Genomic DNA, 15,485 nt, shown 5'->3' on the forward strand with positions numbered 1-15,485 from the left:
TTTTCTTTTCCTCAAAATTATTTAATGCGAGTGAATTTTAATGGAGTGTGTTATTTTCTTTTCCTCAAGATTGAGTTGGAGTAGAACCCTCGAACTTTTGATTTATCGAAATTGATTTGAATTTTGGGATTGATGGAAGTTGAATTGCCAAACTTAGAAATTAAAATCTATGTTGTTGATTTTTCATAATGCGGATTTGATTTGGTTGAATCGAGCTTGGTTTGACTTTTATCGACGTAATGGAAAATTTGATCTTTGTTCTTGATCATATAAGCTAAACATGATTGGAAATGAGCCTGTACTGTTTGGTAATGATTGGGTAGATTAAGACGAGTAATTGATGTTCAACATAAGTTTGGTAATGAAAATTTCCTCGTGGACTGGGTTATGTTCTCATTGATTTCTTTTTTGAGATGAATTAGGATCCTCTCTTGTTCTTCTCGTCTAGTTCCCATCTTCAAATTCGGCTCTACATAAAGGTATGGACCTTGGAGAGGATCTGATTCCTTCGGAGACGTGCTGTTATTAGATTTTTGCGTGACATTTGATGGAGACTTGTGTATTTATGTTGACGTTGCTTTGTGATGAGTGCTTTGCTATGTGGAATTGGCGCCCTTTTTTCTTTTAAGATTTCTTCTTTGGTACTTTTGGATGGATAATGATGCCTATTCCTGTTGATATTTGGCCTTTTATTTGATGACGCCAATGTGTGAACATTGACTCGTTGGTGGGTTGTATAAGTAAAGTGGTGGTTCGGTTCATCTATCCCTTTGCTTGGTTGAGGTTTTGTTGATTTTCTGCTGTTTACTCTTCTGAAATGCCGGTGTATCTGATCTAACCGCCTCACATAATTCATTATTTGAGATGGTTTGCTCTTATGTATGAAGAATGAGTGTCCTTGTACTCTACTAGGGATTTATTGATCCATCAGAATTAGAAATCTTCAAAGTCTTTGAAGCTTTTAATAAATCTTGTGAACTAAATCTGCCTGCTTGCTCAGTGGACAGCTGAAATTGGTGTGTGTGGACACTAGACGTGTGTGCCTCAGCCTGGTGTATTGCAATTGAATTGCTGCTTTTAAGTAATGTCGGTTGGCCTGATCACGTGTGGTGTGACCACAAGACATTTATGGCTTGAATGATTTATCATTTATGTCTATAAGTCTGAGTGTGCCCTTCAGCACATTACCTCATCTGCCCCAAAGTGAATGTATTAGAGTACATGTCCTGCATTTGCTATAAGCCTATAAGATCTCTTTGAATAGTAGCTGGACGCTGGACTACTCCCATACTTACCTGACTATTCATTTTGAATTGTCGCATCAAGGATTACTTCATTATACAGCCTGTTATACCTTTGTTTTTCGGCAAGGGAGAAGAAAGGGAGGGGAGTAATTTTGAACAAACAGCCACTGTGATTTGGAATTCCTCTCTTTGGTTTTGCATTTGCTGGACTCCTGGATTGCTTCGATTTCAGTTTTTCTGTTCGTTACAGCTATGATTTCTTCTATTATTTGATATGAAATGCTCGACAACCTAACAAAGGTTACACTTGGTAATACCTTTATATGGTACACTATTTGGTGAAAGTGGCATAGAGAGAACAAACACTTCCTGACTACAAAATTTGAGCAAAGATAAGATAAGACTCCATAAGAGTTTGTGAAGGGAAAGAAGTAGCCCCTTGATCTGTTGGAATTTTAATTCTTACAGCTTGCACGTTTTTGTATAACCATATCTACAAGACTATAACAAATCTTCTGACCAACTAATATGGTCCTGAAGGTTCTCCAAATTTAACACAAAGTCAAACTACATCTCCCAAACTCTGGTTTTTTCTGTGTCATTGACTTTACAAAATTGATACATGTATTCGAGGGAGTTGCCACAAATGGCACCATTCCCGTATGCTGCTATAAGAAGGATAGAAGAACCAGATCTTGCAAGCCAGTTCCAGCCAAGTGAAAAAGAAGGTAGGCTGCCACATTGTCTTTATATTAGAGTTAGGAGCCTGGAACAAAGGTGCCCACATATCCAAATCCTGCCACGAAAAAGGCGAAGGCTTGAAAGAAAAGGTAGAGGAAGAAGTGGTTCTTTCCATATAGTAGGTCGTAGCAGCCACAGAAGAGGAGGTAAGCTCCAACGCCGAGTTCTAGTATATGCAGCCTATTCAAATGAGTGAAAATGAGAGTGAAATCAGTTTGTGCATTGGGTAGATAGTCCATTAGAAATAGCTAGGCAATGATATCATAAAGTTTTTGTCAGTGAGGTTATACCTGTCTCCAAACCTAAAACGAGGTTTCCTGTATCCTTTAATCACCGATTTGAACTTGAGAGCATCACCAAGTTTCTCAGTAACGATCCACTCGTTCACTCGCACACCCTCCATCAAACCAATAAAGGTAGCTTTGGTACGGTGCAATGACATAACATTTTCAAACAGAATCCAGAAAACTAGCAGATGAAGTGATCTGCAGTAAGATATAAGCATCAGGATAAAATTTGGGAGTGTAAGCAAAACGAAACGAGATAGATTAAGAATGAGAGGAGGATTGAGATAAACCTTGGTGTCCCAACTGCATTGAGGAAGGTAATAATGGTAGGGATGTAAACGGCTCCCCACCTTGGCACTTCAACTTCAGGTATTAACACAGTAGCAGGGAGAACGATGCAGTAGAAAGCAAAGGTAACAACATGGGCTATGACCTTCCTGACTATGAAGAAGCTGTATATCACATGTACCTTCTTCCACAACGAAACTTTCTGCAAAATATTGAACGCTGAAGTCTTCCTCTCAAGAAAGAATGATTATTTGACAAGAATATCATGAGGAAGATACCTACCTCGTTTCTTATGATCTCCAATGCCATTTTTCTAAACAAGTTAGCAGGGCCGCAGGACCATCGATGTTGCTGGAATCGGTATGCTTTGAAGGTACTTGGAAGTTCATTTTTCACCTGTATCAACATCATTGCATTAGTTTTCTCAAAGAACTTTTATTGTTGAAAAATGAGCTGAAAACCTGAATGCAATACTTTCTGATGAACTAGGCTTACGAAACTACTGGGATCATTCACACCCTTTGACCTTATTCCCCTAGTTCCATCTTACAGTTCACACAATTCCGAACCTAATTCATAGGGGATAAGCACATTAAGTAGCACCGATTCTTTATGACTTAAAACGATACCTGGAGATCACCAAGGTATAAAAACTTCCACCCCTTCAGACTAGCTCGAACAGCAAGATCCATGTCCTCGACTGTTGTCCGATCTTTCCACCCCCCTGCTTCATTGATAGCTGAGATTCTCCATACACCAGCTGTGCCTGCATTTCTCGCATTTATGACTTGTGAGCATGGTAACTTGTTGATCAACTATTGAAAATTTAATCAAAATTCAACCTTTGCTACTTTGTGAAACAATGTTAGTTCATAGTGCTATGATTCTGTTCTGAAGTCTAACAGTATATGCCATGGTAAGATTTTTACTTGGGTACTCATAGTTCTTTACGTATTCATATTCTATGTATAAGAGATGAGTATGATAAATAAGTATAAGAACCTTTCCAACATATCAAAAGTCAAGATATAAGATAATATTTGACTATCATTCCCCAATTTATTTCAATTTTTTATTTATCATTCCCCTATTTATTTCAACTCTTTCTTATAGTGTACTTATTTAATTTTGGCACCAAGGCGTCAACAAAAGATGATATTCAAAGGTTATCAAGTTCCCATGAACACTCATCAAGTATTTGGGAAAATACGACTTCCATACATATATATATCCGTCCCCTGTTAGTCCCTTATGGACAAATTTTAGTCCCAAAATATTCATCCTATTTGCCTTTTCCAACAACTATCAATATTAATTTTGGACATTTTGTAAGAAACTATCTTTTAAAGCAATTTTTTTTTGCGAGAAACTACCTTATAAAAAATGTTGTAAAAAACTACCTTATAAAAGCTAAATGTTGTAAGATACTACCCTCAATCGGAAAGTGAGAGTTGACTAAATTTTTCCGGCGTTGACCAAGTCATGTGCCGGTCACATGACATTTAATTCATCTTGGTATTATATGGATAGGCTCGGGGAAAATTAGGGGAAAAAATGGGGAAAGATGAATTAAACGTTACGTGACCGGCACATGACTAGGTCAACGCCGGAAAAATTAAGTCAACTCTCACTTTCCGACCAAGGGTAGTATCTTACAACATTTAGCTTTTATAAGGTAGTTTTTTACAACATTTTTTTTATAAGGTAGTTTCTCGCAAAAAAAATGCTTTAAAAGGTAGTTTCTCACAAAATGTCCATTAATTTTTACCAAAATTCCCTCCAATTTGCAACAATATTTGTGCAAATTTAACTTTCCCATGTAAATTTTGTTTTCCCACGTAATTTTATTACTTTCTCTCTACTTTTTTGCATACCCAATGTCAATTACTTTTTCAATGTAGTTTAACTATTCTAATTTGTGTTTATCAATTCTCGTGAAAAATGCCCATAAGAGACTATCAAAAGAGAACGGAGGGAGTGTGTGTATATAAAGTAGACCAATTTCAATATTGGTAATTGGTAAGTAAAGGTTGGTAAATTAAATCATGACCACAAAAATGCTATCTAATTTGGGAATTGTGTGAAAATACATTGGTTAAGGTTTAGTACTCATAGAATTTATCTTGAAAAGAGTAAAGTGAGGTTACCATTAAAGCCAAAGAAAGCATAGGTAGAAGATCCAACTTCTTGCTCCACGGTAAAGTGATAGTCCAATGACATTTCTTGCATTCTTGTCATCAAACACTCGTCAGAATTTACTGCCAAAAAATATGTAAAGGGTAAATTTTAAAACTATTGTAACAATGTAAATAAATAATACACAGTATGAATAATATCCGGGTGTAAGATGCATTCAAGCTTAATTTTTGCTCATTTGATGATTAAATGAGCTAGAATTATAAAATCAGTTTACATTAGTTCTTCAACTAATAATCATTGTTCGGATTAATATGAAGTACGGAATAAGAGATCATATTTACAAATTAGTGACTAACAAAACTTAATTTAATATTGAAAAACAAGTAATAGAAGTAAAATTAAATTTTAATTACATTTAAAAAAAAGTTAACAAATGATTAAATTAATTCGAGATAAAAGGAAATTAGTTTTTGTGAATAAAAAGTGAAATGCTAAATACCGCCGCCCAAATTTATCTTCACCGCCATCATTTCGAGCAAACTGACAATTTTTCCCTTACTAAACCCAAACCCATTTTTCACCCTTATTTTATTTTCTCTCTCCTCAAACACCAACCATCCACCTTTTTTTTACCACACAACCTCCACAACCACATATTTGGGGTTTACCGGGAAGCAATTGGCGGCGAGCTCAGGCAGTGGCGGTGGCGCGATCTGAGGCGGTGGAGGCGACTCGGACTTAGACAGCAGTGGTGCGACATCTATGGAGGAATGGGTGAAAAGGAGGTAAGTAATTTCCGGGGTTTTATTTATTTTTTATTTATGAAATAAGTGGCCGGTAACCGAAGGTGAAAACCGATAGCCAACACCGGTAACCGGCGACAAAATCCGATTGACCGCAACCGGTAATCGGTTTTCACCTCCGGTTACCGGTGGTGGGAAATCGGTTTTCACCTCCTGTTACTAGCCACACCATATTTTAATTTTTTTTTTAAGAAAATTGAGCAAATTTTGAATTAGGCTCCGATTACCGTCCATGGTAATCGGTTTTGGCCTCCGGTTACCGTGGAAAGTAACCGGAGCCCAAAACTAGTTAACGTCCACGGTAACCGGAGGTCAAAACTGGTTACCGTGGAACTCTGGTTGACCCCTGATTCTCTTTTTATAGAGCCACCTCGATCACCATCCGTTTCTTGTCGACTATCGCCGTTATTGTGGATGTTAGGTGTAGAAGGTGGTGGTTGATACGGTTGTGGTTGATGGACTAATGGTAGAGAATAAAAATGAGAAAAAATTCTTGAAATGATGGCGGTGGCGATAAATTTGGACGGCAGTATTTTTTTTAAAAAAAAAGGACAGTTTTTTTAACATAGAGTGCCTATATTTTTTAATAAATGGGGACTATGAGAGGTCTCGATCACATTACTTTTTAAAAAAAAAAAAAAAAAAATTACTCCAAAATATAAGCTATCATAAATTCCTAGACTTTAATTTTCCCTTGATGAGCCAGACAATGGTAATCACTAATCACTGAAGAAATTTCCCAAGCACATGGAGCTAGCTGTATGTCTGTAACTACTTAATAACATTTGATAAATTGAAATGACAGATTTGACCTTCATACTTGATTTTGGTCCATACTTTTTTTTTTTATTTTTATTAATTTTTATATTTTGGTTCTAAGTAAAAAGAAATGAAGGAAAAAAGGGAGCATGTGGGTCAATTGAAACAATTTTTTTTGGAACAATCTATATACTTCTGCAAGTGTAAGTCTTACTCATGGGATATATTCATATTGCCATTTCATAACTTTAAAGCAGGAAAAATATATTTCATGTTACAACTTTATCTTTCTATTAATTGCTTAGAAAAATCTCGAAAAGTAAAAAGAGTTACTTGGTGTATCACCTTGCTATATCATGGAGTGTTTCATTAGAAATCTAACAAATCTTCTATCATTGGAAAAGTATTGTTGAGATTCAAAGTGTTGTAAAATGTATTAGTAGTGTCCCTCTCAATTCTATAGGATCCTACGACACAAACAATAACACTTATTCACCAAGCTAAGCTTGGTCTAGTGGTAAGATTTTCACTTTCCAATCTTGAGGTTTGGGGTTCAATCTCTAGTAGGGACACTTTGAGGTTGGAGATCCCTTACCCTTACCCCTTACTTTTAAAGTGTCTGACCTGTAAATACCGAACCAAAAAAACCTTGACGGTTGAGATACGGTCAAGGCTTTTCTCCTTACCTTAAACAAAAAAACTAACAGTTATCTGTTTTGTTATGATGATCCTCGTGATTCATTCTATTGCCTCACAGTGATCTTATGTCTAATCATTAATTTGAAAATATTGCTAACTAACAAACTAATACAACTACGATAACAATATTAGAGACTAGTGCTTATGTTTTGAATCAATTTCCCTCATGATATAATGCAATTTTTTGTATACATATCCCTAAAAAGACACCATAAACATTAAATACAGTGTATTTTCTTTATGACAAAACTAAGAGTTGATTAATGTTAGTAGTAGTATAGTACTCCATGGAGTTCATCCTTAATGTTTCCACTCTTAACTTTTGGATAGCCCTTAGCCCCTTAGGCCTCTTAAGAATACAAATTATTTTACGAAGTGTTTGGGCCCAATTTAGCTAATTGGGCCTAGTCATTAAATGATCCAATATTCCAAGGTCAAGGCCCAAGCCTCCAATTAAGCCAAGTCAACAATAAGTCAATTGGTCCATATTGTTATGGTCAGCCCATGGTTATTTGGGGCCCGATCATTCTCCTCTCTTTGTATGCTAAGATATAAAATCCTTCAATTACATTATTTGTCATTCATTCATATACACACATAAAGCCTCAAGCATTAAATCTCTGGTATAGCTTTCTCTCTCTAAACACTGTTTGACTTCGGCATCGGAGGGGTCTTCCTCGGATCCACCCCCGAGGTCAGTTTACGTGTGTTTGCTGTGCAGGAAACCTTCGGCCCAGCATCACTTGGACCGGATTAGTCTTCATCCACTTCATCGGACCTTCGGCTAAGTCCCATTGTTTCACCCGAAACAATTTGGCGCTGTTTGTGGGGAAGACTTTCAAAAAATCTTTAAGCCAATCAAAATCATCTTGCAAAAATCTTAGGAGCAATGGCTAAGAACCGCAAGAACAAAAGACTAAGTCAAGGAGCGGGCGAGAGGCCTAAAACTCCTACACCATCACCTTATCAAGAGCAAAAGCATAAACTGGTAGAAAATAGTGATCTCATAAATCTGAAGGGCAAGCCTTCAAATCTCTAGGGGGGCAAGAGGCACAACAGGTGGAGACGACCTCAGCTGAGACCTCTTATCTGAAGCTTTGTACTTAGCAAAAAAAAAAAAAAAGAAAAAGAAAAGCAAGTTTAAAGCAAAGCAGTATGAGGGAAATGTCAAATGCATAGATACAAAATCATGCTCGTATTACGAGCTACAAAGCATAAATGTTCAAGCAAACTAAAAGACAGTATCGGTAGCCGCCCACAAGCGGAAAATAACAGCTGCCGAAATGCGTATAAGGCAAAAAGTAAATAAATTTGTACACCAAGGCAAGCTGAAGCAAAAACAAAGGCAAAAAACAGTCAGAAGCGGCATCCATCATTTTAAGAGCACGTTGATCCGCAAGATTCTGAAGACGACTGCCTGAGTCCCTAGGCTTCAGCTGGAAGATCAGGCATCCCAGCGAGGGTGGAGTCCGGCGCGGCGTCAACCCCAGCTGCTGAAGAGGCAGGCTGAGCCGAATCCTGGACCTCAGCTTCCTTCGTCTCAGCTTCTCTCAGCTCAGCCTCCTCCATCTCAGCATCCTCGGCCTGGAGGCGGGCTAGCAGATGAACCTCAGCCTGACTGGCTTGCTGCATATGAGGGTCCTTGGGGTCTTCAGCCCAGACCTCGCATTGATACCAGTCCAGATCAGGCGCAGCATGAAGAGCCAGCCTCCGAGCCACCCCATAGCCATTGAGGTAGGCAGTCGAATACTCCTCCTAGGTGTAAACCCTTAGGGCTAGCTGAGCCTCAGCGTCGGCTAGCTTCTTCTGCGCCTCTTCTAGGGCTTTTTGGGAAGACTCTCGCTTCTCCTTCAACTGAGCCTCGGCATCAGCAAGCCTCTGCTCAGTCTGCTCGACCTTCTCACGAGCCTGAGAAAGGTCTTCCTCCTAGTTCTTCAGCTGAACCTCCAGGCTGGTGATACTCTGCCACTGAGACTCTAGCTGAATCCCGGCCTCGACCAGCTCCTTCTCCCTCATTTCGCAGGCTTGGCGGTGTTGTTTGGCGTCAGCCTCCAAGATCTTGAGCTTCTACTGAGATATCTCTTCTCGGGCCAGCCCCTGAGATTGGACCTCAGCGTCGATTTTGTGCTGGATCTTGGCTTTAAGGTTGGGAACGTCAACTGCACCGAAGGCTTTGAGCAGGGCCTCACCCTCATCTATCTGAGGCAAGATATCCTTCTCCATTTCATTGCAGAAGGTGTTGAAGGAGTCGATCACGACCTTAGCCTTGTGCTCAGCCTTCTCCTGCTTCAGCTGGGCAAGCTTCGCCTCTGTCTCAGCAATGTCCACCCTTCCCTGGAGCGTGTCAATCATCTCACAGGTCAGGGTGTGGTTGTAGATAACCTGCGGAGCCAGAATGAAATTTAAATTATTATTATTTACAAGTGGGATGAACTGGAAATACTGAAGGGGCAGGATCTTGTTACATACCTGCATCAGCAGCCTCTGGTTATCTCTAGCTGGATCTGGTACTGAAGGACCGGGTTCGGCAATTCCAGCGGTTGCCCGAATAGACCACTCTCGGACTTGCTTCATTTCAGATAATTTGGAGCAACCGCCGAAGTAAGCTTCAGCACTTTCCCTGTGCCTCCCCCAGATCTCGGCCCTAATGCCATCTGGGATAGAGCACTTCTTAGCTGAGAACCCCATGTCCCCAGACTGAAAAGACTTGAAGGAGGGGAACGAAGTCGATGGAACTTCGTCCGCTTTATCGGGCTCAGTCGTTGCCCTTCCAGCCTGGGCTTCTTCAGCCCCGCCGAGAGGTTCACTGGTTAAGGCGTCAACCTCCCGTTGAATCTCATCAGTGAAGCCCCTAGGGGCCTCGTCTCCAGTAGTAGCCGCCTCTTCGGCTACTTTAACAACAACCTCAGGGAGCTCAGCAACACTCCTCTTGTTGGAAACCGCTTCAGGAACCCCTCCCTTGGGATCCGGAGTTCGCTGGTCCACCTCCATGTCAGCAAGTGGTGGAGGGGTCCTCGGCGGCGACGGGATTGGCGGTGGTGGCTGAGTCGGGGGAGGAGGACCCCATGTACTTCTCGGAACCCTGCCTCGGCCAGCAGCAGGTTCCCTTATTAACACGCCAGGCATCGGCCTCAGCGCAAACTCTCCCGAACCCATAACAGTCGGGCCCGTCCTCCTTCTCTTCCTCGGCTCCAGAGGCTGGTCGTCCATATCGTCGGAATCCAAAGATTCGAGTTCTGAGAGGTCGTCTGACGATACTGGAGCCTTCCCTTCTCTTCTTCTGCCCTCTTCCTCAGACTGCAGAAGTGGGGGGAGCAGGGAAGGATCAGTAAAAAAAAAAAAAAAAAAAACAAACAAACAAAACAGACGCTGAAGGACTTACCAAAGTCTTCGGCCGGACCTCGGCAGCCCTAGAGGTCCCCTCACCCCTTTCTAGGGAGTTGATGGCCCTAGTCACCTCTTCGGCAGCCTGAGCGGCGAGTACTTCCTCGGCTAGCAAAGGCCTCAGAGGATCCCATTTCTCCCACCAAGGCTTCTGCCTCAGATAATCTGCAGCAGCCTCGATCTGAAGGCCCGACGAGTGTAGGTGCAGAGGACGATCCTTTGGAGCAGTGATAGCTGGGGCTCGGTCTAAAATGACCATTTCAGCATTCAATCCCAGCCGATCGTAGTCAATGTTGGAAGTAGCCTCGCTCAACCTCTAAAAGGAGAAGTTTAAGGTTAGCTCTAGGATATGGACAAAACAAATAAGGCAATAACAAAATAAAGACCTCGGCCCCAGCCGAAGGTACTTACCCTCTATGCTTTCGGCTGAGGCCGACAACTGCCAACATCTTCTCTTGGAAGACGTAATGGTTATCGGGAAGCCATCGGGCTAGGATGGACTTCATTCAGCCAGTCCCCCCAGGATTTTTCTGCTTCCCGAAGAAGTTCATCTGTACGTAACTTGGATGGCTGGCGGCATCAGGGTCTTCTGGACCCAAATCTTGCATGTTCGGATCGGGCCTGGAGAGATAGCGAGGGACCCCGAAAAAGTAGGGATGCTCCGGATCAGCAGGAGCCCTTACCCAAATCCACTGGCCTCTTCAGTCCTTATCCGAAGAATCGTTCGGCCACATGGTCAAATATTGGGGATGACTCTCAATTCGCCACCAACCAGCCCCATGGTGACCATATACACTTTGGGTGTTCTGCACCAGCTAATGCATCCTTCGGAAGCAGTGCAGAGTCGGTTCGACAGCAAAGAACCTGCATACCCAGAGATAAGTCATCACCCGCCGAATACTGACGGGTGTCAACTGGCACAAAGAGATCTTGTATTTTATCAGAATGTCCCTGACGAAGGGATCCAAGGGGAACCGAATCCCGTACTGTAGTTGCCGAGTATATACCCCCACATATCCAGGGGGAGGGCGATGAATTCTGTCAGTAGGCGAAGGCATTTGGCACCAATACCCATCTTCTTCAAGGATGCCATAGTGTAATTCGATTTGTTCGGCAAACCGATAAGCTTCGGCGTACCTAACCCACCAATAATAAGGGATATTATCAATCATGGCTCTCTGGGCTTCGGCATCCTGCCATTCAACATACCCAGGTAGCAAATCCCATAGCGCAAGAGGCAGATCTTCCTCATGTTCGGCAGCTCCAGCCTCGGCACCCTGCTGAGGGGCAAGCTCAGCCTCAGCCCCTTGCTGAGGGGCAGCCGCGTTCAAGGGGACCGTCGGAATCCCCCTTTCCGGGTCTTCTGCGACGCGTTCCCCATTCCATACATTGGCACGGACCCTAGGGTCCCTGACCTGACCTCACCTCCCAGTCCGTCGACCTCTTAAGCGAGCCATTGATGAATTCGCAAGAAAGGAAGTCGGGAAAAGAGGAATTCTTTGAAAAAACTAAGAAAATCAAGGGAAATTCGAAGAAAATTACCTTTATGAGGATCGAAACTTGCCGATTCAATGGGTCAGAGCAGCGGGATCGAACGCCAAGCTTTGATTTCGGGTGTGGAAAGAAGTTTCAAAGCGGAAGCAATGGGTTTTCAGAGAGTTCGAAAATGAGTTGGTGAAGAAATGAGGAGAGAAATGGCGAATTTGGTTTATATTTTCAGAAAGGGGAATTTAGAAAGCCAAAATGCTTAAATTCTCTTAAAAGCCTCCTTAAGTAACCGTTAAACACTCCCTCTCTTAATTAACCGCCCATTATCCACTCAACTTCCCACTAATTATCCTAATTACAGTTATTTAGTTAATGACTGTTTAAAATTTAAATCTTTTGATTTAATTAAATCATTTACTTCCCTCCATTTTTACTGGGTTCAAACCCGACCCGTCATCCTTCCAACTCGGGTCTGGGGGGCAAGTTGTTTGGGTCCAATTTAGCTAATTGGGCCTAGTCATTAAATGATCCAATATTCCAAGGTCAAGGCCCAAGCCTCCAATTAAGCCAAGTCAGCAATAAGTCAATTGGTCCAAATTGTTATGGTCAGCCCAAGAATTGTGAGTAAGCGAAGTTACCAAACTTCCAACGAGCTTGAACAAGGGCAAGCTGAGGATTATGCATCAAAAAGGGAATTGTACGCCATAGAAAATCAGGTTCAGGTTGAAAATCGGCATCAAAAATAGCAACATAATCACAATTCTTGACATAATTATGCTTCATCCCTTCTTTAAGAGCTCCTGCTTTGTACCCATTTCTGTTGTCCCTGATCTCATACTTTATGTTTATTCCTTTGTTTGCCCATTTCTTGCATTCCATTGCCACTAATTCCTGCTCTCCCATAAACAAAATTCCAAAAAAAAAAAAAAAAAAAAAAGTTATGAACATTGTCATTGTAGTATTTTTCGTTTTTTAGTAAGTGGTAATAATCTTGTACATACTATTTTAAGTAAGATCAACTCAAGAAGTGTCATCTAAAGTGCTTCATCACTCTCCAGCTCTCTCAAAATTCTGTATACACTCCGTATATAAGAATTATGGTTCTCTATGACTTTGAAGGACATGAAGTAGGGGACAATCGCGATATTTTGAAATAATACTATCTGATTAATTTTAAAATAACCGAACTCATGATCTCCTAACAACTTCATCTTATTGAAATGGGGGGCAGACGGAGTGATATTCTTTTAAATTGAAAATTTTCATTTTTTTTTGACACGTACATTAATCTTAATAGCTAGTTGAAATACGAGTAATGTTTCTCGTAAATGCTTTCTAAGTAAAAAAAAAAAAAAAAAAATTAATCTCTATTATTTTAGGACAAAATTAGTCTCTATTTAGATGATGTAAGTTGTAATTGTAATTTTCTAATTTTTTTCACCACACATAAAAAGAATACCCTTGTAAAAAAAAAAAAAAAAAAAAAAAAAAAAATCATAAAAACAAAGATGAGATAATTCTAAAAATCGATTTTCCATAAATAAAAAGCCGTGGTGCACGGTTGCCAAAAATCCAAAGTCTACACAGTTTGAGGTGCAAATTCTCCACGGTTGTAAAAAAAAAAATTTGAAAACTTTTAACCCCTTAATTTTATCTTGATTCTCTTTGTGAGGTAATAATATTCCATTAAATGTATTTTTACGGTTTTATACAAAAAATTAAATAGTAAATATATCAAGGAAAAAGCTAACCAGCATTCTAATCCCTTAATTTTCATACGAGTACAACATAGTCATATGATAGGAAAGTGAAAAAAAAAAAAAACCATCACTAGCTCACTACTTCACTAGTCTACTGTACTACTAGTGTAGTACGGAATAGTACCTTGATTGTTGAGTCAGTTGAATCATCCAAAACTTGAATTATAATTCGATCAGACGGCCATGAAAGTCCACATGCTGTTCCAATGGAGAGCTGATACACCTGCATAATTAACCAAAGTTACATACTCGAACTCAAAGGTGCATCTTAAAGACCATGAAAAATCAAATGGGACGAAATCACAAAATTAAGAAAAGGGGATAAAGAAAATTTCATACAGTACCTCTTTTTCATTGTACATTGGTATTTGTACAAGAACCATAGGATATGCTGAGCTACCAAGCTCTACATCATCTTTAATAGTTTCCCATTTATACTTTTTTTCTGGTTTTTTCCCATACATTTTCACCAAAATTATCACAATTCCCATATAAACTCTCTCTATAAACAACATTATTGACATTCCCAAACAAATAATGACTGCTAATTTTAGAATTGGAACAAAAATGGGTGTTTTAATTTGATCCCAAATTAACCCAATTTGCCCTGTTACATCATCTCTCTGCTTTAGCAGACCTTCTGGAAAAAGAAGCTCTTGATTTGATATTTTTTCCATTTTTCCGTCAAAGCGAAAAAACAGAGGAAGATAATAACAGGGGATGATGTTTTTTTGTTGAAATGCTGAGATTTAAATATGATGAGAAAGAAAAATTCTCTGTTTTTCTAGATTTGTTTCTTCAGGACCACGCAAAAAAAATTGTTATTCGAAATGGGGTTGTCGGCACAATTACAGAAAAATTAGCACAAATTGCAGTTTGAATTGAAGGAAACCACTCATTTGATAAAACATGGAAAGAAAAGCTAGAAAAAAAGAGGGAAATAAAGTTTAAAAAGGAGGTTTTATTCTTGAGTTTTTATAATAAAAAAAAATGAATTAAAGTGGAAGCTGCTTCTGTAATCAAATGAAAAACAGAAGCAGTTCCAAAAAATTACAAGAAATGAGAAATGAAGTTGTAAGATTGTTTAATGTGTTAATGAAATTGAGAAGAAGATATAGAGTATTTATATGAGGTTCCCCTGTTTTTGCTCTTTTCTACCTAACACATATACCTTCTGTTTGGGTCCAATTTAATCCAATTGGGCCTAGGCATTAAATGATCCAATTAAAAGTCAAGGTCAAGGTTCATCTCTCCAATTGTGCTAAAGTCAAAGATCAGTCCTCAAGGCAAGCCAATTGGGCTAAGGCCCAACTTCTCCATGTATGCAGAGGTATAAAAGTCATCAATATTACATTTGTACATTGATTCAAGCAAAGCCTCAAGCAATTAATTCTCTTGCATAGTGTTCTCTTTCTACACACTGTACTGACTTTAGCATCGGAGGGGCCTTCCTCGGCAACACCCCCGAGACTAGTTTACGTGTGTTTACTGTGCAGGAAACCTTCGGCCCAACATTACTTGGATCGAATCTAGCCTTCTCCACTTCATCGGACCTTCGACAAGGTCCCATTGTTTTCACCCGAAACAATTTGGCGCCGTCTGTGGGGAAGACTTTCAAAAATCTTTAAGCCAAATTTCTAACCAAGATCATCTTGCAATAATCTTAGTAGCAATGGCTAAGAACCGCAAGAGCAAAGGCCTCCGTCAAGGAGCAGGCGAAAAGCCTAAAACCCCTACACCATCACCCTCGCCGGACCGGAACTCTCCCAAGGGTGCCAGCTCGGGGGGAGGATCATACAGGGAGGATTCCCTTTCTCCCGTAATTCATAACTCTCATCATAGGCCGAGTCACTCTCGGTCTAGCAGGGGTGAGTCCGATCATAGGACACATTC

At 40.2% G+C, this 15,485-nt stretch overlaps 2 protein-coding genes across 2 annotated transcripts; both read right to left on the reverse strand.

The window, feature by feature from the left end:
• Positions 1–1,658: 1,658 nt before the first annotated feature.
• Positions 1,659–14,706, reverse strand: LOC110709244 (glucomannan 4-beta-mannosyltransferase 9-like). The gene is made up of 9 exons (XM_021887458.1): positions 13,937–14,706; positions 13,717–13,815; positions 12,471–12,723; positions 4,708–4,818; positions 3,190–3,326; positions 2,843–2,956; positions 2,563–2,762; positions 2,276–2,470; positions 1,659–2,165 (listed from the first exon to the last, which is right to left on the reverse strand). The coding sequence occupies exons 1-9, from the start codon at positions 14,267–14,269 to the stop codon at positions 2,003–2,005; spliced, it is 1,605 nt and encodes a 534-aa protein (XP_021743150.1). The 5' UTR covers positions 14,270–14,706; the 3' UTR covers positions 1,659–2,002.
• LOC110709245 lies at positions 5,249–12,265 on the reverse strand. Its single transcript, XM_021887460.1, has 2 exons — positions 10,343–12,265; positions 5,249–10,257 (listed from the first exon to the last, which is right to left on the reverse strand). Exons 1-2 carry the CDS (start codon positions 10,601–10,603, stop codon positions 9,028–9,030), a joined length of 1,491 nt encoding a protein of 496 aa, XP_021743152.1. The 5' UTR covers positions 10,604–12,265; the 3' UTR covers positions 5,249–9,027.
• Positions 14,707–15,485: the final 779 nt, after the last annotated feature.

This window comes from Chenopodium quinoa, unplaced genomic scaffold (assembly GCF_001683475.1).
Source record: "Chenopodium quinoa cultivar QQ74 unplaced genomic scaffold, ASM168347v1, whole genome shotgun sequence".
NCBI lineage: Eukaryota > Viridiplantae > Streptophyta > Magnoliopsida > Caryophyllales > Amaranthaceae > Chenopodium > Chenopodium quinoa.

Excerpts from the sequence above, each read along its gene's own strand:
- LOC110709244 (XM_021887458.1), bottom strand. The coding sequence starts at position 14,269 with ATGGAAAAAATATCAAATCAAGAGCTTCTTTTTCCAGAAGGTCTGCTA. Across the intron at positions 12,724-13,716 it reads CAACTGACTCAACAATCAAG|GAATTAGTGGCAATGGAATG; the intron begins GTACTATTCCGT and ends ATGGGAGAGCAG. Across the intron at positions 2,763-2,842 it reads TGGAGATCATAAGAAACGAG|AAAGTTTCGTTGTGGAAGAA; the intron begins GTAGGTATCTTC and ends AATATTTTGCAG.
- LOC110709245 (XM_021887460.1), bottom strand. The coding sequence starts at position 10,603 with ATGGTCATTTTAGACCGAGCCCCAGCTATCACTGCTCCAAAGGATCGT. Across the intron at positions 10,258-10,342 it reads AGGTCCGGCCGAAGACTTTG|TCTGAGGAAGAGGGCAGAAG; the intron begins GTAAGTCCTTCA and ends CCACTTCTGCAG.